The sequence below is a fragment of the Piliocolobus tephrosceles genome, chromosome 4 (assembly GCF_002776525.5).
Source record: "Piliocolobus tephrosceles isolate RC106 chromosome 4, ASM277652v3, whole genome shotgun sequence".
Lineage (NCBI taxonomy): Eukaryota > Metazoa > Chordata > Mammalia > Primates > Cercopithecidae > Piliocolobus > Piliocolobus tephrosceles.
In genome coordinates this window covers 76,152,984-76,179,569 of record NC_045437.1, presented here as the reverse complement: position 1 = coordinate 76,179,569, position 26,586 = coordinate 76,152,984, and the positions used below count along the sequence as shown (strand labels likewise).

At 35.3% G+C, this 26,586-nt stretch overlaps 1 protein-coding gene across 1 annotated transcript in view; it reads left to right on the top strand.

Moving 5' to 3' along the window:
• The window catches only part of HOMER1 (homer scaffold protein 1), a 139,023-nt gene that overhangs the window by 56,963 nt on the left and 55,474 nt on the right, over positions 1–26,586 (top strand). Inside the window, exons 2-5 of the mRNA XM_031935432.1 lie at positions 569–725; positions 6,521–6,652; positions 10,556–10,648; positions 18,870–19,009. Of these exons, the coding sequence (XP_031791292.1) occupies positions 569–725; positions 6,521–6,652; positions 10,556–10,648; positions 18,870–19,009 (522 nt within the window). The remainder of the gene's footprint in view (positions 1–568; positions 726–6,520; positions 6,653–10,555; positions 10,649–18,869; positions 19,010–26,586) is intronic.

Below are 26,586 nucleotides of genomic sequence, written 5' to 3'. Positions count from 1 at the left end.
GAAACTTATCTAACACACATATTTTCTCCACAATACAGCCTTCTTGCACCTAGGAACAGCTAGCATCTGGGAACACTTCAGCATGATGCTTATGGGACATTTTAAACAAAAGCACCAACAAAGTGTGAAATGTGAAAAACATGGTGCTAAATAGACCACAGAAAGGACACTTGTATATGTAGTATGAGAGCTGAAACAAGAAGGCAATGTCACTTTCTTTAGCTTTAGATGGAAACGTGCCATGTCAGGTGATGCATGGTTTTGCACTGCCCTGTGTGTATCTGTGAAAGACTAAGAATGTGCTACAGTATTGATTTGGGGGTTACAGATAAATTTTAGTCAGTAGGTGAATTCACATGTACAGAATCTTCAAATAATGAGGATTGACTATAACTGTTTTTAGAAACCTTATGACTGAATACTTAGAATATGCAAATTTGAAAGTTTCTCTTTCAGGTATGTGGAAATTGTTGATTAAGCAGAATCATCCTTGCAGTTTTCATGTTCTCTTGTCTAGTAAAATAAAAATGGCTGCTTTCAGTTCATCATTTTCTTTTCTGCCCTGCAGGGAACAACCTATCTTCAGCACTCGAGCTCATGTCTTCCAGATTGACCCAAACACAAAGAAGAACTGGGTACCCACCAGCAAGCATGCAGTTACTGTGTCTTATTTCTATGACAGCACAAGAAATGTGTATAGGATAATCAGTTTAGATGGCTCAAAGGTAAGCTACGTTTACTTTGAATGATTTGGCTGTTTTTGCTTTTTTCAATATTGCATTTTAGTTTTATTCAGAGGATTTTATCTTCATTAATATAAAATGTTTCCTTTTAAGTTCTTAAAACTTTTAAGAAACAAAACTGATTATTAAGGTAGCAACATGTTTTGTCCACTACATTACTTTGATTAACCACTTTATTATATTACATGCCAAAATATTCTACAAACTTGAGGTCATTCTGTTTATTTAATATTCATTACATATCTGTTATGTGTCAGGCATTATGCCAGGTACTAGCAGTATAGTGGTGCACAGAATAGACATGGTCTAGAATTCTGGGAGCTCTAATTCTTTTCAAATATACTGCTATAGACTAGTAGCAGATCAAAGTCCCTATATCTTATGAAGTTTGTCAGTGTCAATACTAAAGCTGACATTTCTTCTCTGAAGAGAAAGTATAAGGACAAATCCTATTTTATTTTTAGGAGAGGCAGATAATGTAACAGAAGCAAGGACTGCCTGGGTTCAGATCTCAACTCCACCATCTACTGAGTGTTTTGTTTTTGGGCAGATTACTTCTGTGAGCCTCACTGTTCTCAACTCAGTATTGGTAGTTGTAAGGATTAAATGAGTTAATATCTGCAAAGCACTTAAATCAGTGCTTAGTGGATAGTGTGCCCTTCAGAAGGGTTGGCGGGGAGTTCCCTTTTTCTTTTAGAGACAGAGTCTTGTTCTGTCGCCCAGCGTGGAGTACAGTGGTGCCATCTCGGCTCACTGCAACCTCTGCCTCCCAGGTTCAAGTGATTTTCCTGCCTCAGCCTCCCCGGTAGCTGGGATTCCAGGTGTGCACCACCATGCCAAGATAATTTTTGTATTTTTAGTAGAGACAGGGTTTCACCATGTTGGCCAGGCTGGTCTTGAACTCCTGACCTCGTGATCTGCCTGCCTCAGCCTCCCAAAGTCCTGGGATTACAGGCGTGAGCCACTGTGCCTGGACGGGGGATCCTTTTATCATCAATGAACTTCATAGAACTTACTTAGAGAAAGAAATTCCAAAGAAAAATCAGATTCTAAGATTCTAGATTTAAAGTTTGTAGAAAGATGAGGTCTTCAGTTTCTTAAAGCCATGAGGCCTTTCCACTTCCAGGAATTTTTGCAATTAAATGAAGGGGTTAAGTGTACACACTGTAGAGCCAGACTGTCTGGTTTGAATTTTTGTTTCTACCATCTGCTTGCCCTCTGTATTAGTCCATTCTCACACTTCTATGAAGAAATACCTGAGACTGGGTAATTTATAAAGGAAAGAGGTTTAATTGACTCACAGTTCCACATGGCTGGGGAGGTCTCAGGAAACTTGCAATCGTGGCAGAAGGTACGTCTTCACAGGGCGGCAAGAGAGAATGAGAGCAAGCAGGGGAAATGCCAGATGCTTATAAAACCATCAGATCTGGTGAGACTCACTATCACAAGAACAGCATGGGGGAAACTGCCCCCCAAGATTCAATTACCTCCACCTGGTTCCACCCTTGACACATGGGGATTACAATTCAAGGTGAGATTTGGGTGGGGACACAGAGCCAAACCATATCACCATCTGATCTTGAGCAAAGTATTTAGCTTCTGCATGCAGGGCTGGGCACTGAGGTTTGTGCCTGTAATTCTAGCACTTTGGGAGGCTGAGGCAAGAGGATCACTTGAGACCAGGAGTTTGAGACTAGCCTGGGTAACACAGTGAGATCCCATCTCTACAAAAAAAAAAAAAAATAGAAAAAAAATTAGCCAGCTGTATTGGTGCATACCTGTAGTCCTAGCTACTCAGGATATTGTGACTGGAGGACCCCTTGAGCTAAGGAGGTCAAAGCTGTAGTGAGCTATGATTGCATCCAGAGGGAGACCTGTCTCTTAATGGGGTGGGGCGGGGGGGGGGGCACAAAAAAACACAACTTCTGTATGCCTCAGTTTTTTCTTCTGTAAAAAGGAGTGAATAACAATACATACGTCATTACACCATAGCGTTGTTGTGAAGAGTAAATAAATGTAGGCAAAAACACAGTGTGTATAGTAATCACAATACAAACACTCACTGCTATTGTTATTAAAGCTAGTATCAGGCGATTATTGCCTAGTGTTATGTAGGGAATAAAAGATAATTTAATGCTAAACTTTTTGTCTGATTTTCCTGTGTACTCATTCCTTATCTCCTTAACTAGGTTAACTAGATTATAAGACCCCAAGGGCTGTTTGCACTTTGTGTCTTGTATATAAGTAACATGTATTTACTTGAATAATTGATTTTTTCATTTTTGCTTAGAGGATTTAAAAGACTTGAGAAATAGAAATAGTTCGTTTCTGTGAAGCTTTTTTTAGTGAAGAATTTAGTGAAGAATAATTTTGTCATATTTTGTAACTCTCTGGTTTAGTGAAGTTTGACAGATACTAAATATTATAACCTGAGACTCTAGAGTGTTTATTTCTTTTCCTTTATTTGAACCTTGAGTTCTCTGTAATCTGTTTTGTTTCTGGGCCCAAATGACAGATAACATGCCTCCTTTATTAGAAAGGAGGGTTAACAGAGATAACAGAAAAAGATAACAATCCTCCGTTGTTAGAAAGGAGGGTTAAATGTTGTATAGAAATAAAGATCAACTGAGTTGTCCAATGTCCAAGAAAAGAAAACATATGGAAGTGATTAAATAGATTTCATTTGCTAACTTAACCTTCACCAGATTAAAATACTTTGAGTTATTTTAAAGGAAGGAATTTTAGTGATTAACACATAATTCTCATGTGTTCTTCCCACTGAAGCAATATGAAATGTTGCTCTTGCATTTTTCCATTTCTGAATATACATTGCTGATTGTAATTATTAGAATCATAAATGTCTTTTGAAAAGCTTTTTGTATTCTTTTAACAAAATCTATCTTCTGTAGCAGAGTTATATTTACTGTCACATTTTCTAATTACTTTTCTAAACCGATGCTATTAACTGCTTCAGTTCCTACGGGAGTGGTTGTTTTTTAAGTCAGCAGTAGTGGTTTATTTGACTCAGCTAAACAAGTGTTTTCTCCATCTCACCCCCAACTTCTGCTCTTCATGATTGACTTGGAAACCCCTTAGGTGCCCTGCCTAGAAAACATGCACTTGTTCTTACTTAATCCCTCTGCTGTGCATATGAAGTTTGCTTTAAGGTTTTCTGATTATGCTACAGAGACCTCAGCATGGTCAAGGGCCAGGATCAGGACACTCTGTGTGATCCGTACATAAGGTAGTAATGACACTGCATTTCTACCTCTTTTCCTTAAAAGGATTAGAACTCCAGGGTTGAGAGACATACTTATTTTAAAGAACTAAAATTTTTCTTTTAAATGCATTCTACTCAAAGAAGCTAAGAAATAAAGCTTTTAAAAGTGTGGGATCATCTGTCATTTTAAGGTTTTCTTCATTAAAGAACAAGTAATACAGAGACAAGGAAAGGGTCAGAATGGAGATTAAAATAAAACTTGTCAAAGCAGAAAGAAGTTAATTTGAAATAGTTAAAATGAGGGGGCTTAGTGACCAACTAACAGCACATTGGTCAGTTTTCTTAGATGCCTATAAAACCTGTTGTTGACTCACTTTTGAGTTATTAGGGTCATGTATAAAATGCCCTTGTCTTTTAGAAAACACAGAGATCCCAGTTCACACGTGCCCTCCTCAGGACCAGCAAATCTAAGGCAGTGCCAACCAGTCTTGACTTCTTCTTGCCTTTCACTCTTTCATATCCTGGTCTTCACAGTACTTACTACTGTGTGAAATTATATTGGTCAGTTATTTATTTACTTGTGTGTTTACTGACTCATCTTATTCTAGACTGTAATCTGCAATTACATTGCCCCTCTTGTTGTGTCTCAAATTTTTAGAACTGTGTTTGGCATTTAAAAGGTACTCAATTAAAGTTGAATGAATGAATGATTCCTTACCATTTGTTAATAAATTATTTCTTATTTAGTCTTTCATTTGATGACTTCATTTGATGCCGTTCAAATTAGAGCAGTTATTAGCCACATTTTACAAATCCCAAATGACATGCTAAGAAAAGCAGTTTTTGAACTGAAGGGTAAGGAAACTGTATAAGTATGAATATGTAAATTTTGTCTGAGGTAAAAACACTTAATTGAGGATAAGGGCTCTCATATAATTACAGTGGACATATCTTCTGTCTGAGAGAAAGGAAGGGACCACTCTATTTTACTGTTTTTTTAATAGTAGGTGTCATGCATTCATTTTTATGACTTCTCCAATACCTGCATAGCTCTTAAATATTTACTTTTATACTGTTGTTCACATGGTAAGCAAATTTAGTTTTGTTTAGAAAATGCTCACATGGTAAGAAAATTTAGTTCAGAAAATGCTTGATGTTTCATTCCACATTTAAGAGTTCAGCAGATGACTGCTTATGAATTTGTTAACATCTATCTATTACTATTGGAATCACTTTCTAATCTTAAATTTGGAGAGCATTAGACTAAAAAAAATGATTCCCCCTCACTTTTATGGTATTAGCAGAGAGAATGAGGTAATATTTTATGATAGTTGAAATTTATTATGGTGATCACCAAAGTTAACATTTAGTAACATGCTAAAATGCTAGTTTTCTAAGAAATTATGTGTGAAACAAAAATGATAGCAATTCTCAACATCACGAATCTGTACCACTTTATGAGAAAAGAAATGAGTATGCAATTGACTCTTGATACTGGTTTGAATTATGCAGGTTCACTTATATGTGGATCGAAAAATAGAGTATTTGTAGGATGTGAAAACCAAGTATTAGAGGGCTGACCTCATATATACAGGTTCTGCAGTGCTGACTATGGGACTTCAGTATGCACGAGTTTTGGTATACACAGGGGTCCTGGAACCAATCTCCCGAGTATAGCAAGGAATACCTCTATATTTAGAAGTTTGTAAAGGGAAAAAGTACTAAATGATTGCAAGTCTTTTCTGTGTCATAATGTATTTCAGGTAAATCAGCTTGAAGAAAACTCAGTTATGGATTTTAGAAAATCAGTGTCGGCCAAGCACGGTGGCTCATGCCTGTAATCCCAGCACTTTGGGAGGCCGAGGCGGGTGGATCACGATGTCAGGAGATTAAGACCATCCTGGCTAACATGGTGAAACCCCGTCTCTACCAAAAAAATACAAAAAAATTAGCCGGGCATGGTGGCGGGCATCAGTAGTCCCAGCTACTCAGGAGGCTGAGGCAGGAGAATGGCGTTAACCCGGGAGTTGGAGCTTGCAGTGAGCCAAGATCGCGCCACTGCACTCCAGTCTGGGTGACACAGCAAGACTCCATCTCAAAAAAAGAAGAAGAAGAAGAAAATCAGTGTCATATTTTCTATGTATGTTTTCATTTTTGAAAGATTCTTTAGAGGGTGGTACCTTACTTTTAAATAAACCACTATTAAGGCCTAGTTTCTTCTAGTGATTATCATCCAATATTAATAAATGTCGATTCTAAACATTGAAAAAGAAAAAACTGACCACGTTAAAAACTCTGACATTTTTTGGATCATAGGTAAACTTATTTGAGTGTAAAATGTTGAAATTTTTCATAGAGTGTCATCATATTTATATTTTAGTTAACATATTTCCACACTATCACTTATAATGCCAGAAACTATTTCTGTAACTATCTTTATGTATTTAACATTGTGGCTTATTGATAATCCTAAGCTTTTATGTAACTGAATGGTCTTGTATTTAAATGCCTGTTTGCTGATTTTTTGCTGGTTACTTGTACTTGCTTTATTTTTTAGGCAATAATAAATAGTACCATCACCCCAAACATGACATTTACTAAAACATCTCAGAAGTTTGGCCAGTGGGCTGATAGCCGGGCAAACACCGTTTATGGATTGGGATTCTCCTCTGAGCATCATCTTTCGAAAGTGAGTTAAATCATAAAATTTGAATGAAAATCTTCATCTTCAAGTCATATATCTTAAATATATAATACCAAATGGGGAGTATAAAATATAGGAGAAATTTATTTAATATTCTTGGAACAACAGTAGTGACTTCAGAGCAAGAAGCAAGAGATCATTAGATGCTACTGTCACTTGGAAAATGTATTGTACACATTAAAAACAGTCACCATTGGTTGAGAAGGATTTATGTGGTTAATTGTCTGTATGATAGGAATTAAAAGGTGGGGATTATCACTTCAGAATGGATTTTTGTCAGAGATTAGTACCCTCAATTGGAGATGGTCTGCAACATAGGCAGTTACCAAGGTCTTTTGAATTGTGAAAACTCAAGTTGACAGTGATATAGATTTCAGCATTTTGATGTGACAGCAGGTACATACAGATTACTGTGTTTAGGGGAAATTGTGCTTTATCTGGATGTGGAATACTCTAAGTTCTGATGCAGTGCAGACTGAGATACTATAGACATTATGAGGACTTTTTAGATAATACTCACCAAGTGACCAGAAAGGCCAATAAAATGCAAAGCATCACCAGGCTGAATATTGGAAATAAAACAGTTCTCCTGTCAATAAGCAAAAGGCAGGTAATGTTTATACCAGCAGCACCTTGGGTTCTTGTGGATGTTACACAGAAAATAATATATAAGAAAAAACAATCTCAGTATACTAAGTGATCAAGGAGAAAAGTAAAACTCACTTTTCTCTTCAGATCTTGTGCCTGCCAGACCTAAAGATTTATTCTTAAAACCTCTGTTTGAAGCATTCAGTTAAAAGAATAACCATGTATTTTAAATACTTTACATGTGATTTGGTATATGCAGGACATGATATAAAACTCAAGCTAGAGAGTTGAAATTTTTCAAGTGCAGAGAAATCAGGCTCTTAAAGATATACACCATTTATATTTACATTAAACTTTAAGCTGTTTTGCTTTACAGAAATTATTCTGTATTCAAATTCTTAAACTGGGTTCTTTTTAGAAATCTTACACCTGGTGTTGTGAATATATATTGAATCTATTTTGTTTTCTTCTAAGTATAAGCATTTCTTAACACAGTTTTCAAGTGTTTTTGTTATCTTTTGGGTATGAATTATAGCTTAAATCTGAATTTTAAGCCTATTTTAACTTTTGCCTTGGTGATTATAAATCATTTTCTGTAGGATGATTAACACAAATATTAAAGCTGGGCACAGTGGCTCATGCCTTTAATCCCAGCACTTTGAGAGGCCAAAATGGGGAGATCACTTGAGGCCAGGAGTTCGAGACCAGCCTGGTCAACATGGCAAAACCTGGTTTCTACTAAAAATACAAAAAAATTAGCTGGGTATGGTGGCACATAACTGTAATCCCAGCTACTTGGGAGGCTGAGACACGAGAATCATTTGAACCCAGGGCAGTGAGCTGAGATTGCGCCACTGCACTCCAGCTTGGGTGACAGAGCAAGATTCTGTCTCAAAAAACAACAATGAACAAATATTATCTTTTTGGTTTCTCTTGTACACATCTTATTCTTTAAATATATTTCTTGAACTGTGGTAAAGATAAGAGTTTTACATTCAAAGTATCTCAACATAACTAGGATACAGGTATCCAGTGAACATTGCTCTTCCATAAACAGTTTTGTTGAGAAATTTTATGTTTATTCTAACACTTTTGCCATCATTCAGAACATTTTTAGAACTTGGTGTTTTTTTTGTTTTGTTTTGTTTTATTGCCTATTAAAGACTATAGCAAAAAACAATCTCTAAATATATCTACTTGCCGAATTTTTTAACTTGACAATACAAGAACTAAATCGTGGATTATTTTCTCAAATAAACTTGGCTTAAATGCCTTAAGTGCTTTTTGGGCTAAGTAATTTTGTCTATAAATTAAGTTCTTCATGACATCTTTCAAGTTACTGAGCAGCTAGCTAATGTAGTAAAGGAATAGTTTATTAACTTCTGTCAATTCTACTCTTTTCCTTTGAACTTTTCTCTGAGAATGGCTTTTATTTATTTTTTTTAGATTTTTTCTTCTTTAAAGTTAGCATATACTTTTGACCAGCCTTAATGGTGGTAAATTTCCTAGTATTTGAAAGTGGGTTGAATATTGGGAAACAGCTCTTAAGCTCTCGGAGCCAATTTGAGCTTATATACTCACGGAACTTGGCTCCAAGAGCTTAAGATCAGTCTCTTCAGAATGTTTTGATCCAAAGAAGACAAAATCATAATTTATTTTTCAGGCTACCTTGTAGACTAATTTTGGTGTTTTGCAGACTGTAGGAGGCTCAAAGGAGTTTATGATATTTTACATAAACGAAGCAAGTACATAAATATTCTAGCTTGTTTTATCAGTTAAAAGCCATGAGTAAGTCAAAACATTATAACCGTTTGGAGAAGGCAATTCTAGACAAAGACATCTCAAAATAAGGGAAAGTAACATCGTTGAAAAAAAAATGTATGTCTGTTAAGATTGACTGGTATGAACAAAATTCCAGCTATGCTTGTATTGTTAGAGTGCTTACCAAGTTGTATTTTGTTATCATGAAAACCTAAGCTGTCACTTTTTTCTTTTGCTGAAAACTAGGGATATAAAACTTAGCAATAATGTAGATTTTTACGAAGTTGCGAAGACTTTTAAGCATTAACTGTTGTGGAATGTTAAATTAGGGTAAGAAAAACCTTGTATACTATTTCAGATTATATAAAGAGAAGTTTTGATTTGATTTCATTTCCACCAATGTGAGCGAGACCCTTGTAGCTTTGTATTCAGATATTTTACTGTTTGGAGATACTCTGTTCAATTAGATGAGTATAGTAGCACAAATTCACTTTACTGAGCTACAGATTATAGGTAGAAGTGACAAGGTTTAAGGTAAGAAGGAAAAGTTGTGATAATGACGACTTTAATTTTGACCCTCCTCCATCTCTCCAAGATTAGAGTATCACAAGCCTTTCCTTCCAAAATTTTTCTCCCAGGATGGAAATGAAATCAGAGTTGGTTTATGGAGATTTGAGAAAGGAACTATAATTTCATGTTTTAATTACCAACTCTAACAGATACTTTAAGTTGCATAGAGATTTGGGGTTTTTAAATGTAGTTATTATGTAGTCTTAACTTACTCTCACTGATAATAGTGATAGACTAGTGATAGACTGGAAGTGATAGACTTCCACTTCCAAAACATAAATAGATATTCCTTGTGGCCAGGATGTTTTATAGTTTCCTATGAGTTCCTAAGAATTAGTGTTTCATGTACAATAATTTTTGTTTTGAAATTGTTATCCATCTTAAAGACCATTGAGTATTATTCCTTTCTGCTGCTATACATGAGCTGTTTAGGAATCGTCGGAAATTAATTTTTAGTTATGTCAGTTAGTGAAAATAGTAAATATTGCTATTTGTATTAGTGAAAATAAAATGTGTTGTGTATTATGAGAGTTTATATTTTAGTAGAATTTAAAAGTGTTTTCTAAATACTGTGATGTTTACAAAAAGTGGTTATTTGTGAAATTCAGTTTTCTCAATGATAAACATAGCACAGTATGCTTATGTTTACTGATTCTTTCCCCTACCTTAGTCTTAGTAAATTATTTCTGACCAACCAGGAGTCCTTTTGGTAAGCTAGCTGACTCTGAAGTCTAACTTAGATATATCATGATGTTTTGAATAAGATTTGTCAAAATACTTCATAGTGCACAAATGTTTGGAATTAGGTTTCATTTCCTGTCATTTTCATATTAGAAGCTATAATTGGTTTGGAGGCTATATTGCTTGTGTAGAGTCAGTTATTCAGAAAATGAATAACTTTACTGAGGTGAAAGTGGGCACTGTGACCTATTTTTATTTGGTTAATGTATGTAGTCTTTATACATTCAGTTTGCAGAGAAGTTTCAGGAATTTAAAGAAGCTGCTCGACTAGCAAAGGAAAAATCACAAGAAAAGATGGAACTTACCAGTACACCTTCACAGGTGGGTTTATCATTCCTATTCTTAATTATGAACCTTGTTCATTTCACATAGTATCCTTTATGCCAGAATTAAATATCCAAAGTACACATAGAAATGCACCCGTTAGTGTGGTGGCTCACACCTGTAATCCCAAGACTTTGAGAGGCTTAGGTGGGAGGATTACTTGAGCCCGGGAGTTCAAGACCAGCCTGAGCAACATAGGGAGACCTCATTAAAATTAAATAAAATTAATTTTAAAAAATAAAAATAAAATTAGCCAAGTGTGGTGGTGCAAGCCTATGGTCTCAGCTGCTTGGGAAGCTGAGGTAGGAGGATCACTTGACTGGGAGGTCGAGGCTGCAGTGAGTTATGATTGTGCCACTGTGCTCCAGCCTGGGCAACAGCAAGACCCTGTCTCAAAAAGAAAAATAAGAGAGAGAGAGAAATACATCCTTTACTTAATTTGTACTGGTGGGTAAAGGTTTTTCTATATGCCAATGCCTACAAGAATATTTTTAATCAAAATTTCAGTTTAGTAATTCAATTCAAAATATTTAATGTGCTTGTAACTTAGCAAAAGTACTTAAATATCATGTGATAGTCAAATGTAACCACAAAGGGAGTCACAGGAAAAGTTCAGGAAAACAAGTTTATTATACTTACAGGTCCTAGAAACAGGGAAAGTCTTAAGGTGGTCAAGAGACAGAAAGCAGGAGTGAGGGGAAAGCCGAGGTAGAGCCTTTATTGGAATTTCTATGGGAAAGGCAAAGCAGAGAGGGGGAAATAGTTTAGGATTGGCTCGGTTGAATAATTTCAGGGGGCTCTAAACTATAGGAGTGGTCCCTCATTGTCTGGTAACTGGCCCTGGGATGGATTAAGTTAGAGGAATATTGTCTCCTGGGGATGTATGGATCAGATAGAGGAGGTATGGCTCTGGATTGGCTAGTTTGCATATCAGAGACATGCTCTGGACTGGGCTCTTGCTGTCCTTAAGAATTAGCTAGCCCTAGAGGGGAGAAGCAGTCTCTTCCCAGCCAGAAAAATTGTTTAAAAGATGTCAGAATGTCGTAATACACGCATGCACACACGCACAAACAATAGGGTTTGTTTTACATACTTTTATTATTTATTTATCTATTTTGAGCTAGAGTCATGCTCTGTCACTCAGGCCGGAGTGCAGTGGCATAATCTCCGGTTGCTGCAACCTCTGCCTTCCAGGTTCAAGTGATTCTCATGCCTCAGCCTCCCAAGTAGCTGGGATTATAGGTGTGTGCCACCATGCCTGGCTAATTTTTGCATTTTTAGTAGAGGTGGTGTTTTATCATGTTGGCCAGGCTGGTCTCCCTGGCCTCAAGTGATCCGCCTGCCTCGGGCTCCCAAAGTGCTGAGATTACAGGCGTGAGCCACTGCCCCAGCCTGTTTTACATACTTTTAAAGTATACTTAAATCTGACAGTTGGACCATCTTTATGCTTAGCACTGAGACAATGGTTATAGGTTTTATAAAAGTATTACTTTTTCTTTGAACAAAGGACCTTTTACTTGTCCATCATAATCTTCCTTCAGTTGGAAGTTGTATCTCCAAGTAAAGTTGATTAAATAGTTACATTTTGGTACTTTTATTATACAAGGGTTTTACTGTATGATTAATATAGAATGCCACTATTTTCAGCTTTTTAATAGTAGGCTTTTCTAAAATTAATTTTTATCTTAATTGTTTCCTACGAGTAGGATTCAGCTCTTGGCTGTTCTCCTCTGTAGTAATTGTTTCTGAACTGTACTCAGTAGCTTTTATGGAAAGAAGAATCAGATATTACAAATGTTTCTCTGGAATGTCAGTAGTAGCAGATTTACATGGAACTTTCTTTTTTTTTTTTTTTTGAGAGGGAGTCTCACTCTGTCACCCAGGCTGGAGTGCAGTGGCCGGATCTCAGCTCACTGCAAGCTCCGCCTCCCGGGTTCACGCCATTCTCCTGCCTCAGCCTCCCGAGTAGCTGGGACTACAGGCGCCCGCCACCTCGCCCGGCTAGTTTTTTTTTTTGTATTTTTTAGTAGAGACGGGGTTTCACTGTGTTAGCCAGGATGGTCTCGATCTCCTGACCTCGTGATCCGCCCGTCTCGGCCTCCCAAAGTGCTGGGATTACAGGCTTGAGCCACCGCGCCCGGCCGGAACTTTCTTGAAGTAAATAGGAATTGCCTTGGAATTTAATAACTAACCAATGATTGGAACATTTTAGAAAATTATGTATTCTTTATCTCCCTTTCCACTTCTATCACCCAGCTCTATTTGGAAAACTCTACTGGTATAGAGGGTGGAATTTTTTTTAAAAATAAGAATAAAGGAGAGCACTGTTAAATATGCTTAAAGTACATATTCCCTCATAGACTAAAGGTGTTACCCTGGATTGAAGCCAAAGCTCCATTATGCGTCTGTACATGCAGTGACCTGGAATAACTTTGATGATCATTTGAAACTTCTCTTGAATCTGTCTTCTCTAAGTGCTATGAAAGTGTAGTGATACTTTTAAACATAAAACCCCATTTAAAATTAAATGCCAGTACATGTTGGGAGCTCTAGTTCCTCTAGTGAATGATTCCAGTATTATGAGAAGATGCAACAAACAGCACATTCAGTAAAGAGTACTCAAAGAATTTTAATAAAATTGCAATGGATTAAACTTTGCCATTGTGATTAGTTTCTGTTTCTGTAATCGTGACTTCCGTTTTAGTTGAACTGGTCATGACCCATTATAAGTTGCTGCTAATACCTGTTCCTCCTTGGTGGAAGGAATGACTTTAAGCTTCTGCTTTGATTAAAGGAATATATTAATTAAAGGATGCTTATATTTGAAAAATACTATGAAATATAAAGAATAAGGAAATATCTTAAGTTCATCACTATTTGAGAGCCAAAATATATGGACCTTAATTTATCTTACCAAACATTTGAAGCCTAATTGTCAATTTAATATACAGAAGCCAGAGAGAATCATTTTTTTAAAAACATTTATCAGTTCAGCCAGGCGTGGTATGCACCTGTAGTCCCAGCTGCTCAGGAGCTAAGGTGGGAGGAGCTTGAGCCCAGCGGTTTGAGGCTGTGGTGAGTTATTACAATCATGTCACTTCACTGCAGCCTGGGTGATAATATCTAATGTGTCTGTTCTAGTTTGAATTATATGATCATTGGCCATGTCTACCCTACTTGATTCTCAGTGGTTTAATCCAGTCTGCTGAATTAATGCTGCCTGAAGAATGTAACATTACTGTGGAATTTAGCAAAAGAACAGTTAAGTGGGATAAATGATAATAGGTTAAATAGGAAAATCGATAGTAGTAGAAACTTGGTTGGTCATAGCTTTCGTTTTTATTTGAGGGAGGTGTAAGAGACTGGTTAAAAGTTTGAGTCAGACAAACCTAGATATAACTTACTTTTCTGTTGCCATGTAATACACTTGGTTGTTTAATACAAGTGTGTTTATATGTTTGTAACATGAGTATTACGTTACTTATAGAATCATTGATCATCATCAATAAATATGGTAACGACACAGTGTCAGGTCATGGTTAGTAATGGGAGTTCTAGAATCTGAATTTGAAATTGGGCTCCAACCCTTAATAGTTTTCTTAGCTTAGGCAAGTCACTGTTTTTCTTCCTCTATAAAATGAGAATGAGAACAATATGTTCTTTTTAGGAATATTGTGAGAATTAAATGAGGATTACAAAGTACTTAGCATATAGTAGATAATAGATAAATATTAACAACTGATGTGGTTGTAATAGGGAGGAGGATGATGTAAGGCCTTAACATCGTGTCTGGCACTAACAGTTGTCTTTAAAAATTCAGATGTCTTAATTGTATATTTATACAATATGTATTTGAAAAATACTATGCATCAGAATTCTACATCAGAATTCCCTGAAAGACTTGCTAAAACTCAGGTTGGTGAGCTCCACTCCCAGACTTTCTGATTTAGTAGGTCTAAGATGGTACCCAAGTATTTACATTTCTAACAAGTTTCTAGGAGATACCGAAGCTATTCCTATGTTAGATATTATATTGTAGAATATTATATATGCCTAATTCAGTTGTGAGTTTTATTTTAATTTTTTAGCCATTTACATTTTAGTCATTTCAAAGTATTTAGCCTGGTTTTCATTAAAATAACCACTCTAGTTTTGCATTCAAAATCAGTAGTTTACATGGTACTTAATTCAGTTTTAAAGTTATATAAATATAATGGGCATAAACAGGTTTGGGACACATACAGCTGACTCTTGGTAAGCATTTGATGCAGCTGGTGGTTGCAAAGTATTCAAGCAGAGTGACAGTTAATCCACTAACCCTAAGCATCAATCAACCAGTATACTTTACATAGCAAAGGAAGAGCATAAATTAATCCAGAAAGTCAGATTATAAGAACTTCTGTGGTTGTCACAAAATGGATTTCAGAAATGGTGGCTCTGGATGGTGACCAACTAGAGGAAAAATGTATGACTGAGGATATGAGGATCTTGTTTGAGAGCTCAGCCTCATCTTCCTTTATGTATCCTCCTGCTGTCTTCTTTCTTTCCATTCTCACTGCCATGGGATCTCAACACTATTAGCTCCTCCCCCAATTTTTCTGTCAGACCCTCTGGGCTCAGAAAACAGTGGTGGTTCTCATCTTTGTTTAAGTATAAAACACTAGAATGGACTGAGTCTTCCATGAATTTTTGTTAAATGGTAAAGAAAGGGCCCTATTTTCCTTAAGCCAACAAGGTTGAAACTGTAATGGGAATTTAATTTCAGGTTTTATTGGCATGAAATGGAAGGTGGTAGTGATATTTGGTATAGTGGGTCATGGCAGTGCTGCTGCGTACCTCCTCAGCCCACCCTTCCAATATGCAGTAGGTCGTTGATAACACCCTAAAGGCTTGTCCTAGAGTGAGGGTCAAGGTCAATTTTTTTCCATGTGTCCCAGAATATTTCTCATTTTTTGACTTTTGAGCCAAAATTTCATTGGTGGGTTTTATTTTAATTTTAAGTTACCCACTTCACAAATGGGTAGGAAGAGAGAATTCTTAAGAAGCATTTCCTGAATCTCACATCTGTGCTCAGGTGCCTTTTTTATAATAAGTTGCATCTGTTAGTTTTGGTTTCCTTGATATTCTCTCAGATTTGTACTTCTAAACATATATTTTTTCTTCAGTGCTACTGTTCTTTTTCTTACTGTAGATTATTTGTTTCAGTGGGAGTTACAGGGAGAGTTTCTCAGAAACAAAATGAGATGTAAGTGGTTTTATTTTCTCAAAGGAAGGATATAAAGTCAATAGAAAGGATCATTTGATCTGTCTTTATTTCATTTTATTTTTTGCTTTTTTTCATTTTTCTTATCAGCTTTGGGTATACACACACACACACACACACACACACACACCCCAAAAAAGAATAACTGAAGTAGGATGTTTAGGAAATTACACAAAATTTAGATTAAAAAAGAAATAGATGCTTAGAATATGTTAAATACAAAATATGTTTCAAGTACTATTTTTAGCATATGCAAAATTTCTGGAATGTTTTACAGAATACTTTTGGCTACCTCTGGGGTAGTTGGAGGGAAAGAGGGTTTCAGTTTCCTTTTGTGCCCTCATGTACTGTTGGAATTTTTTCTTATGTCTCATCAGTAAATACTAATTTTATATTTTAAAACTGACTTTTAAAAAACCCAAGTTCTCAATTGGTTCAGAATAAAAAATTAAATTAAAAAAATAAAATACCATGCTTTGAGTGGGCTTTTTGTTTTTCATTTTAGGTATAATGACCTAAGATAACTATGCCTTTACTTAAATATAACTAATATTCAAGTTTTCTGAAGAAAAACTTGCTGCTTTGAGATGTTAGGATTGCTACAACCTCTATCCCTTTCTTTCTCCCCTTCTTAACTTGCCCCGGGAATAGTCTTTCTACTTTAGTAGCATTAACATTTGTAGCCTCCCCAAGTTCCATGCCTCAAACCCTGCTCCCTCTTATGTCACCCTCATCCCAGAAGATGGTAACAACCAGGAGTCAAACTGCTACTGCTCTTCCTCTCTCTCTTTTGATCCTAATGTATTTTTGCACACTCTTGTCAACCAGTTCCAGCAAATCCCTGAGTTAATCCTTAATTGCTAACCCCGGTTATGCCCTTTAAGTTTAATAGGTAATTTGCTTATTTTTATTTTTATTTTTTATTTTGAGATGGAGTCTTGCTCTATTGCCCAGGCTGGAGTGCAGTGGCATGATCTCGGCTCACTGCAACCTCCACCTCCTGGGTTCAAGCAATTCTCCCACCTCAGCCTCCCGAATAGCTGGGACTACAGGCACCTGCCATCATGCCCAGCTAATTTTGTTTGTATTTTTGTAGAGATTGGGTTACATCATGTCAGCCAGGCTGGTCTTGAACTCCTGACCTCAGGTGATCCCCCTGCCTTGGCCTCCTAAAGTGCTGGGATTACAGGTGTGAGCCACTGGCGCCCAACCGGTAATTTGTTTCTCTTATCATTTCTACGGAACTGAATCTTCAGCAATTTAACTGTTTAGTAGGTTGCACATTCAACGTTTTATTATTTTAGTTTGACTTGGCCTGTCTTGGAGAGTAATAAGACTGATTTGTTAATACCAGAGATTATTATTTTATGGTTTCTTACTGGCTGGTTAAATTTTTTCTGACTAATTAATATGGTCCATAACTGACCTAGAAGTAGTCACTTTGTGATTGCTATTCCCATTATTCACTTAATAGGATTTGACTTTGTTGTAAAACATTTTTATATTGTCACATTATACTGTAGATTTTATTCGTGCATTGACTGTCAGCTAATGGAAACAAAGCAGATTTAGGAGAAAGATTTAATAAAAATGAAATTAAAGATCAAAATAGAGGTTCTACTGAAAATTGAAAAATGGTTAAGTGATAATATGGAATTAAGAAAGTATCCTTTTGATCTTTAACAGCTTGTATAGTTTATAGCATTATGGAACTATTAATTAAAATACTTAAATGTGAAATAAAATACGTACAGCAGTATAAAACCAGAAGTCCCAAAAACATAAGTCTCACCACATTAATATTTACATATTTTTTTCTAGCACTTCATGTGTAACATTCTAAATGTGAAGGATATAAATATCATAACCCAGTTACTGTTTTACATTCTGATTTTTAAAAATTATATGCATTTTGCTACATTGCTCATATTTGTCTTGTTTTTATTAGAGGAAATCTTTTATTTTTATAAGTTAACAAATTATGATCATTCCTAACCACTGTCCTGTTGGACACTTGTTTTTTCCCCCCAAATATAGACAGATATTTCAATTGTGACATTTTATTGCCCAGGGATCATAAGAGGTCCACCAAGCTGCTCTTTAACAGTCTGGTTTTAGCACCTCCCCTAGTTAATAGGTCTATCAAATGACTCCTCATTCTGATTTCCAATATCAAATTTGGTTAATCCGATGGTGGCAGACATAAGTGTCAGCTTGAGCTTCATTTTAAATTCAATTTATTTAAAATGAAATAAATTTTAATGCTATTTAAATAAATTTACTTTGAAAGACAAATCTTAATGAAAAGTAGAAATAAGACAGGAAATTTTGTGAAGAAAAGTAATTCCATTATGAGTACCAGACAAGATAAGCTGAAATGCACTAACATCATTATAGATAATAGGTTATAGAGACATTTCTTCTTGCTTTTCTAAGTAGCTCTATAGGGATTAAAAAGTAGGGCAGATAAAACGTGCTGCAAATTTCATTCACCCCTTTCCTCATCCTCCCCCTCTCCTCATCCAGTTCTTCTCCTGTACCCCTTCCATTATCTACTTCTTCCACCAGAATCACATCTTCGTGTGTTTTTGTGCATCTTTTCTTCTGAATTATAGTAATTCTTTGAATATCTTTTATTCCGACCAATTAGTTATATAAACCAAACATTTTTCGGTTATTTGAAACTGTTTCTAAATTGCATTATATTTCCATTTCTAAATTGTATGTTTCAGAGAGTTCTTGTGAGTAGCCCAGCTTCAAAAACTTTTTCTCATAGCCTGCCATGAATAAAAAATAAAAATTTCCATGTTTTATTTTTTAAGTCTTTGACTCAAATTTCAGTTGAAATTTGGTTCATCAGTTAGCATACATCAATGGCAGTTTTAACCTCAAGATGATATTGTGTACTTTAACAAAAGTGTAACTATTCTTTATCCTCCACCCCTTTTTTTAAAGGAATCTGCAGGTGGGGATCTTCAGTCTCCTTTAACACCAGAAAGTATCAACGGGACAGACGATGAAAGAACACCTGATGTGACACAGAACTCAGAGCCAAGGGCTGAACCAACTCAGAATGCATTGCCATTTTCACATAGGTACAGATTCAATTCAGCAATCATGATTAAGTAAATGTGTAAATATGGAAATGTTTGGTTTCAGGAACCCTTGTAGTTACAAGCTTTGAGTGAAAATTCTAGGTTGACTTTGACTTTTTTTTTTTTTTTTTACTGCTTCTGTTAACCTCAGAAATGAAATACACAAACTTTTTATTAATTTATAGTTTATAGTTGCATAGATGGACTGCAGTGAACATTTCCTTTATGTAGAGAAAGGAGCACGAGGCTAATTACAGTACAAATTGTTTTTCAGTGAAATAAAATCTTGTAAGTTGCTCCTACCTGTCTTTTAACATAGCCTCTAAAAGGCCTTCTTTATTAACCTGGTTTCTATTTTTGTGTATGTTCTTGAAGGTTGTAAGTTGGAATTTTTTTTTTTTTTTTTAAGTAGGCTTTCCACTCTGAAATTAAGCTTTATCATAGTCTGAGGTGATCTCACCACATGATTTCACGGAAGGAAACAGTGGGATAACTTTTAGCATGGATTTGTTAATGTTAATGGCAGATTTATCTTTGTACACCAACTAACAGGAGATAAGTCTTCACTTGCTTTTGAATTTTAAAAGAATCTGATAACTCTGAAAACATATAATTTATCCTAAATGTGTTCCAAACCAGTTACATTAATTATTGGCTATACTTGGTATATGTGGGATGTAAGGAGGTCTCTGCAATTGCAATCTTGCAAATGTAAAACAAATACCTATCAGTCATTTTTAAATTAACAAATTTTAAAGTTAATTTTTTATCCTTCTTTGGAAACTTTTCACTAGGTTAGTTTTAGTTAAAATTAGGAAAACAATTTTCCTTCATTGTACATTTCTTTTGGGGACCAATTAAAAAAAATCCTTTGGCATATTAAGCAAAATTGAAGTGAAATGAGATACTCTTCAACTGTCTTTCTCATGAGAATTTTTATTTTGATTGAAATTTGTTGAATATTAAGGGCATAGGATTAAATATAGTAGAGGCTAACATTGAGAGACCTCATTGTCAGGCTGAGGAAGAAGAAAAAATTAGTTAAGATTTTTTAAGGAATGGCCAGGTGCAGTGGCACATGCCTGTAATCCCAGCACTTTGGGAAGCTGAGGTAGGAGGATCACTTAAGGCCAGGAGTTTGAGACCAGCCTGGGCAACATAGTGAGACCCCTGTCTCTACAAAAATGTAAAAACTTAGGCCAGGCATGGTGGTGCACACACCTCTTAGCTGCTTGGGAGGCTGAGGCAGGAGGATCACTTGAGCCTGGGAATCCAAGGCTGCAGTGAGCTATGATTGTGCCACTGTACTGCAGCCTAGGTGACAAAGTAAGACCTTGTCTATAAAAAACAAAAAAAGTTTGTTTAGGAATGAACAGAGGAAAACTGACTATGAGGCCGTTCTAATTTGTTGCTAACAGTGCTAATAATTTTACGTAAAACAGTAGATATGTTGTGGAGTTATAGATTTATTGTTTTATTGTGGTATAACCATATTTTCTGTTTATAGTTATAAAGACTGAACACATGAAAAATTTTAGTTCTTTCGATCTGAATAATATGTTTACATTATATAGTCTTTTAAAATATACAGTTACAAGTAAATAATCATATTAGTATGCAATTTAAACAAATATTTTACTATATTGAGGAAAGGAAAAATTTTCTTGCTATTAAATTAGATTTAACATATCCATTTAATAAACAGACTTAAAACTTCACCAAATATAATTATATACTTGATTTCTTTGGCTAACACTTAAATTGAGCCATCTGTGTTGAATACTGTAGCATTTAGAAATAAGAAATTTTGTATTTAACATTTGTAAAAGCTATTTGTAGTTTATTTTATGCACCTAAAATTTTCCAATGTCTACAATTTTGTCAATCCTTGGTATTTGGAGTTACTACCTGGAATTGGTCTTCTCCATAATTTTTCTCTGTTCTCAAGAGTCTTTAATGAGAGTTACTTTGACTTGAAGTACATAACTGCTTTGACTACTGGAATTTATAGATGAGTCATGAAGATACTTGACGGAGTTCTGAATATAAAACTTAACAGGTCAATTTAAGTTTTTAATTATGTGAGAGGTATTACATAATCTTGTAGTTCTTGTTGAAAAATACTTCACAGGATTTTTTAAGACATTCTCTGAACTTGTTTTGGTTTTACATTAGTCAATATTAATTAGTATTCAGCTAGTTAGTTGACTGAAAACAAAATTTCCACCTGAGGTGTAGAACATTGAGTATTTTAAGTTAATGCTAGAATCCCAGAATATCAGAGCTAGAAGAGACCTCAGAGATGATATAATCCATGATTTTCCAAACTGTGGTAGTTTGATATCAGTTTAATAGGCCATTTGTGGCTTTCTGAAAAATGAAATATAATGAAACCAAAGAGAAAACATTAGAGTAAAACTCATATTGAGAGTAGAAACTGTTTCAGTAGTGTACGTATATGTGTGTGTGCTGATTATAGGGTAAAATGTCAAAGTTTGAAAGTGTGTGCCTTTGGCATGTGGAAGACTAAATCCCAGAGGTTGGATGAGTTGCCTAAGTCACACAGTTCATTAGTAACAAATGTGAGTCTACAGCTCAGCTCTGATCCTGGTATGCACTGTCAGTTACAGTTCATTAGGCAAATACCCAACACAAGCACATTGTTGTGTCAGGAAGTTAGTAACTATTCCTGTCCTAGGAGACCTGTATAGAAATAAGATCCATGTTTCATGATTAGAAAAAGAATATTAAAATAAATTTTATTGAAATATAAAACTCACAAGTTTTTAAACTGGGCACACTATTATTTTTTCCCATCGCAAAGGAACACAATTAACTATTTATTTATTTATTTATTTATTTAGAGACAGTGTCACTCTGTTGCCCAGGCTGGAGTGCAGTGGCTCAATCTCAGCTCACTGCAAGCTCCACCTCCCGGGTTCACGCCTGTTCTCCTGCCTCACCCTCCCGAGTAGGTGGAACTACAGGCACCCGCCACCACGCCCGGCTAATTTTTTGTATTTTTAGTAGAGACGAGGTTTCACCCTGTTAGCCAGTATGGTCTGGATCTCCTGACCTCATGATCCACCCGCCTCAGCCTCCCAACGTGCTATAAAATCTTAAGTTTTTAATGCTTAGACTATATTGTCTTCCTTCTCCAATATGTGTTTTAGCAGAAAATAATTAATAGCAAAAAAATTTTTTGCCAGTATTTCTCTGTTTTAGTTGAGTCCATTTAACTGCTGAATAAGGAGCAAAATCACTGGAATGTCTATGTTCTAAAAAAAGATGGAGGGGGATATAGGAAACAGTGATCTAGTCAGTCAGATTAATTAAGAGTTGACTGTAGTAATAGCTACTTAGCAAGCTATTTGTTCTTTTCTTAAAATTCAAATTTTATGACTAAACCTCATGAATTTGTTAATTAACATATCAAAAGAAGGTCCTGCTTTTCATTTAGCACTGAAAGTTTTAGTAATGTGGTTACAGTTTGTTCTTTAAGTCTTTCTTAAAAAGTTACTTAGCTTTAGAGAAATAAGCAAGATTTAAAACATTTTTAATGTTTATAACTTTTTATTATAAAAATTTTCAAGCATACATCAGAGAGAAAATACTGTAATGAACTCCTATAAACATGTCACCTGCCTTCAACAGTTATGAAAAAATGGCCAGTCTTGTTTCATCTCTGCCCTCATCTACTCCTCCTCCACTGTGTTATTCTTAAAACAGATTCACAAGTACTTTTCTAAAATTACTTTTGAACTTTTGAAAAACATATTTACTAAGCTATTACAACTTTTTGTATTATACCTGATTCAGTGGCATTATAGATTACCTTGAATCATTTACTACTTTCTTTGATTTTTAGCTATGCAGCTGAACTAAATTTTAAATGTATGAGCTGCTCAATACTCCTTAGTCAAGTGCTATAGTACTGTATTATATCCTTGTCATAAACTATGCAAAAATATTCTTATTGAATAAGCTTCAGTGAATTGATACTGTTTTAGTGTACTTATTTTTAAAGTTTAGAGATGTGTAAAAAAGGGAGATCATGAGGATGAAATGTTTACTGATTTTTTGGAGGGGATATGTTATTAAATTTTATCTAAATTGCTGTTTATCTTTTTTTTAACCTAAATGATAATGTCTTTTGAGATTGAGCAGGTATACACTTGAAAATCCTTTGAAACCAATCTTAGATTAGTTATATATCAAGAAAAGTAGCTATATACTAATAGACTGGCATATACATAAGAGGAAAGGTTTTGTTCTCTTTCCAGGGAATTCTTGTTTGCTTCATAGCATCAACTGTCTGGAATTCTAGAATTTACTTGTTTTTTTGTTTGTTTTTTAAATAAATAATAATAGATTTTCTAAAAAAGATTTAAAGCCACTGAAAATTATCTTGGAAATAGTTGATTTTATAGTATTCCAGTGCTGTCACAATGTAATACTGAAAACTTAAAGTTTTCATTTTGTTCATTACAATTTTTTGATCCTCAAATATGGTACAATATTGATAAATAATTGTTGTCATATTTTCAAGAGTTCAGAAAAGACATATACATTAGCAGTTTGTGAAGCTATTTTTGTACTGATAAATTTTAATAACAGTTTGATTACCTTAATAGAAAATGGGCTCTTTTAAACACTGATTATATTTAGATTCTTCTAATGTTTAGATAATGTGTTCTCATGGTGCTTCTAGAATTTATGTATTTTTGGGGATATTGCATGTACCTTCTATTCTGTTAAAGAGATTGTTTTCTGCCACATTATGTGTTTCCAACAGATAATCATTAAAGGATGTATGCAGAAATACTTCTTTCTAGCATATTAGTCTTGCTTTAAATCAGTATAACTACAGTTTTATCACAATGTATGACATCTGTATGGGTTTACTCCATGTATATTTATCATCAGAGTTTTAGAAACACTTTACTTTAAAACTATGACTAGGAATTTTTGTGCAATTTCAAAAACTTAAATTTCCCTGGAAATTTTACATAGCATTTTAACTAAATGCTAGTTAAATACAAAAACATCAAAATAAGTACAACATTTTTATATTTAGCAGAATAAATGGAAACTAAAATACAAAAGGAAGTGCTTAATTTTTTTTTTTTTTTTCTTGAGATGGAGTCTCACTCTGTTGCCCAGGCTGGAGTGCAGTGGTGTGATCTCGGCTCACTGCGACCTCCACCTCCCGGGTTCAAGCCATTCTCCTGTCTCAGCCTCCCAAGTAGCTGGGATTACAGGCTTACACCACCACGACCGGCTAGTTTTTGTATTTTTAGTAGAGACAGGGTTTCACCATGTAAGCCAGGCTGGTCTCAAACTCCTGGCCTCAAATGATCCGCCTGCCTCAGCCTCCCAAAGGGGATTACAGACATGAGCCGCCACGCCCGGCCCTTATCTTAAATATAGTTTGGATTTACTGTACTTTTAAGATGATAAAAACAGGAAAAAAGTGATTGGCTGTTAAGAGCTCTCAGGTACTATATTCTCCACACTGTGATATGTTTCCCTTTTTAATGGATAGCAAATCTTAGATTATAGTAATAAACTAAAATAGAAGTAACTTCTGTGGATAACTTTTGTTTGGATAAGACTGCGTACTGTATATAAAGCTGGGACTTGATTTCAGAAGAAGTGACTTTATCATTGATATAATTGTAGGTGAAAATTTTAAGTTATAGGATTCTCCTTAATAATTGACTTAAATATCATTATTCCTCCACCATCAAAACTCAAAAACTAGATTAGGTTTTTCTAGATTAACTTGAAGGTAAGGAACGTTTGTGAGAGATCATAACTCAACAATTTAGAGATGTCAGACATTTTTTACTATCATTGTGAACAATAGTATTTTATAAGAAGTATGTAGTAATTTGGTCATTTACACTGTTCTGCATTCTCTGGAAACTGAGAAGCAATTTATTTATTTTAAAATAAGATGAAATAAGAAATATAATTTAGTGACTAAGTGTTTATTAGCTTTCTGAATAGATACATTTACATTTTCATGTCTTGAATTTTTTTAAAGAACTAATGTTTATTCTCTAAAGATTTTGAGGTAAAAGTTAAAATTTGCTACACCATTTTGTCAAGCACTGTCACTTGATATAGATTATTCACAAGAAAAAAACCATGTGAGATAAAGACATTATTAACCCACCTCCAATGGTGATTAGACCCTTCCTCTTCTTCACCTCTGCCTTACTGTTATAATTAATGGGAAAGAATGTTCATCAATCCATTCCTAGTGATTGTCAGTTTCTCTTTTCAAGAAGAGTAGCTGGAAATACAGGTGTGGTCATTTGCCATGGAATAGATTGATCCTAGATTAATTATGATCTCTTTCTTGTGGAGGGCTTAAAAAAATTCCTTTTTCCCCTCCACTTCTGTTCCTAGCCTGCTACAGTGGGGATTTCATTGGAAGGGAGGTAGGTGATATGGACAGTTTTGCTCTAGGACGTAGCGAAGAATGTTTTTTTCCTTTGGATTTGGCCATCTTTTCTCTTAACCAAAATAGTTAGGGCCAAGATAAAGGTGTACACCTAGGCAGAGGCCAGGCAAGCCACAAAATGTGTGACATTTGTGTTATATGTGACAGTAAATAGTGGTGAGGCCTTTGGTAAAATGGAGTGGGCAGGGTTCCCCTAAACATATTACAGCTTTTTAAAATGAAGCCAAACGAGGTTGGAGACTAGGTAACCCATATAGTTTCTAGTCTACGTCTTTAAAAGGAATCTCTGCAAAGATTGGATCCATTCTTGCATCATGGGGATAATACATAAGATTCACACTTCATGTGGAACTAAGGACACAATCACTGATATTGAGGGTGGTCGTTCTCCAGGGACTGCCTTCTTTGTAGAATGTGTCAAATGTAGATATGACTAAACAGTTTAAATAAATGTACATTGTACTTTTGTTTTCTGTCTGCCATTTTCCATTTAGAGTTTAGCTTGGCCGTGTATTCACTGTTGACAAAATTGTTAGGTTTTGGGATTCTGTTTTATTATATCTCAGCTTTATTGAGATATAATTCACGTACTAAATAACTTAACTACCTAAGGTATACAATTCAGTGGTTTTTAGTATATTCACAGAATTGTGTGACCATCTCCACAGTGAATTTTAGAACATTTTCATTACTCCCCACCCCCAAAAAACCCTGTACTCATTAGTAGTCATTCTCCCTATACACCCCCACTCTCCCTCCACCTACCCTAGGCAACCACTAAATCAACTTTCTGTCTCTATAGATTTGCCTATTCTGAACATTGTGTATAAATAGAATCATAATACATGGTCTTTTGTGACTGGCTCCTTTCACTTAGCATGTGTTGTTTGTTTGTTTGTTTTGAGTCTTGCTCTGTCACCCAGGCTGGAGTGCAATGGTGCGATCTCGGCTCCCTGCAATCTCCATTTCCTGGGTTCAAGCAGTTCTCCTTCCTCAGCCTCCCAAGTAGCTGGGATTACAGGAGTGCGCCACTATGCCGGCTAATTTTTATATTTTTTGTAGAGATGGGGTTTCACCATGTTGGCTGGCTGGTCTCGAACTCCTG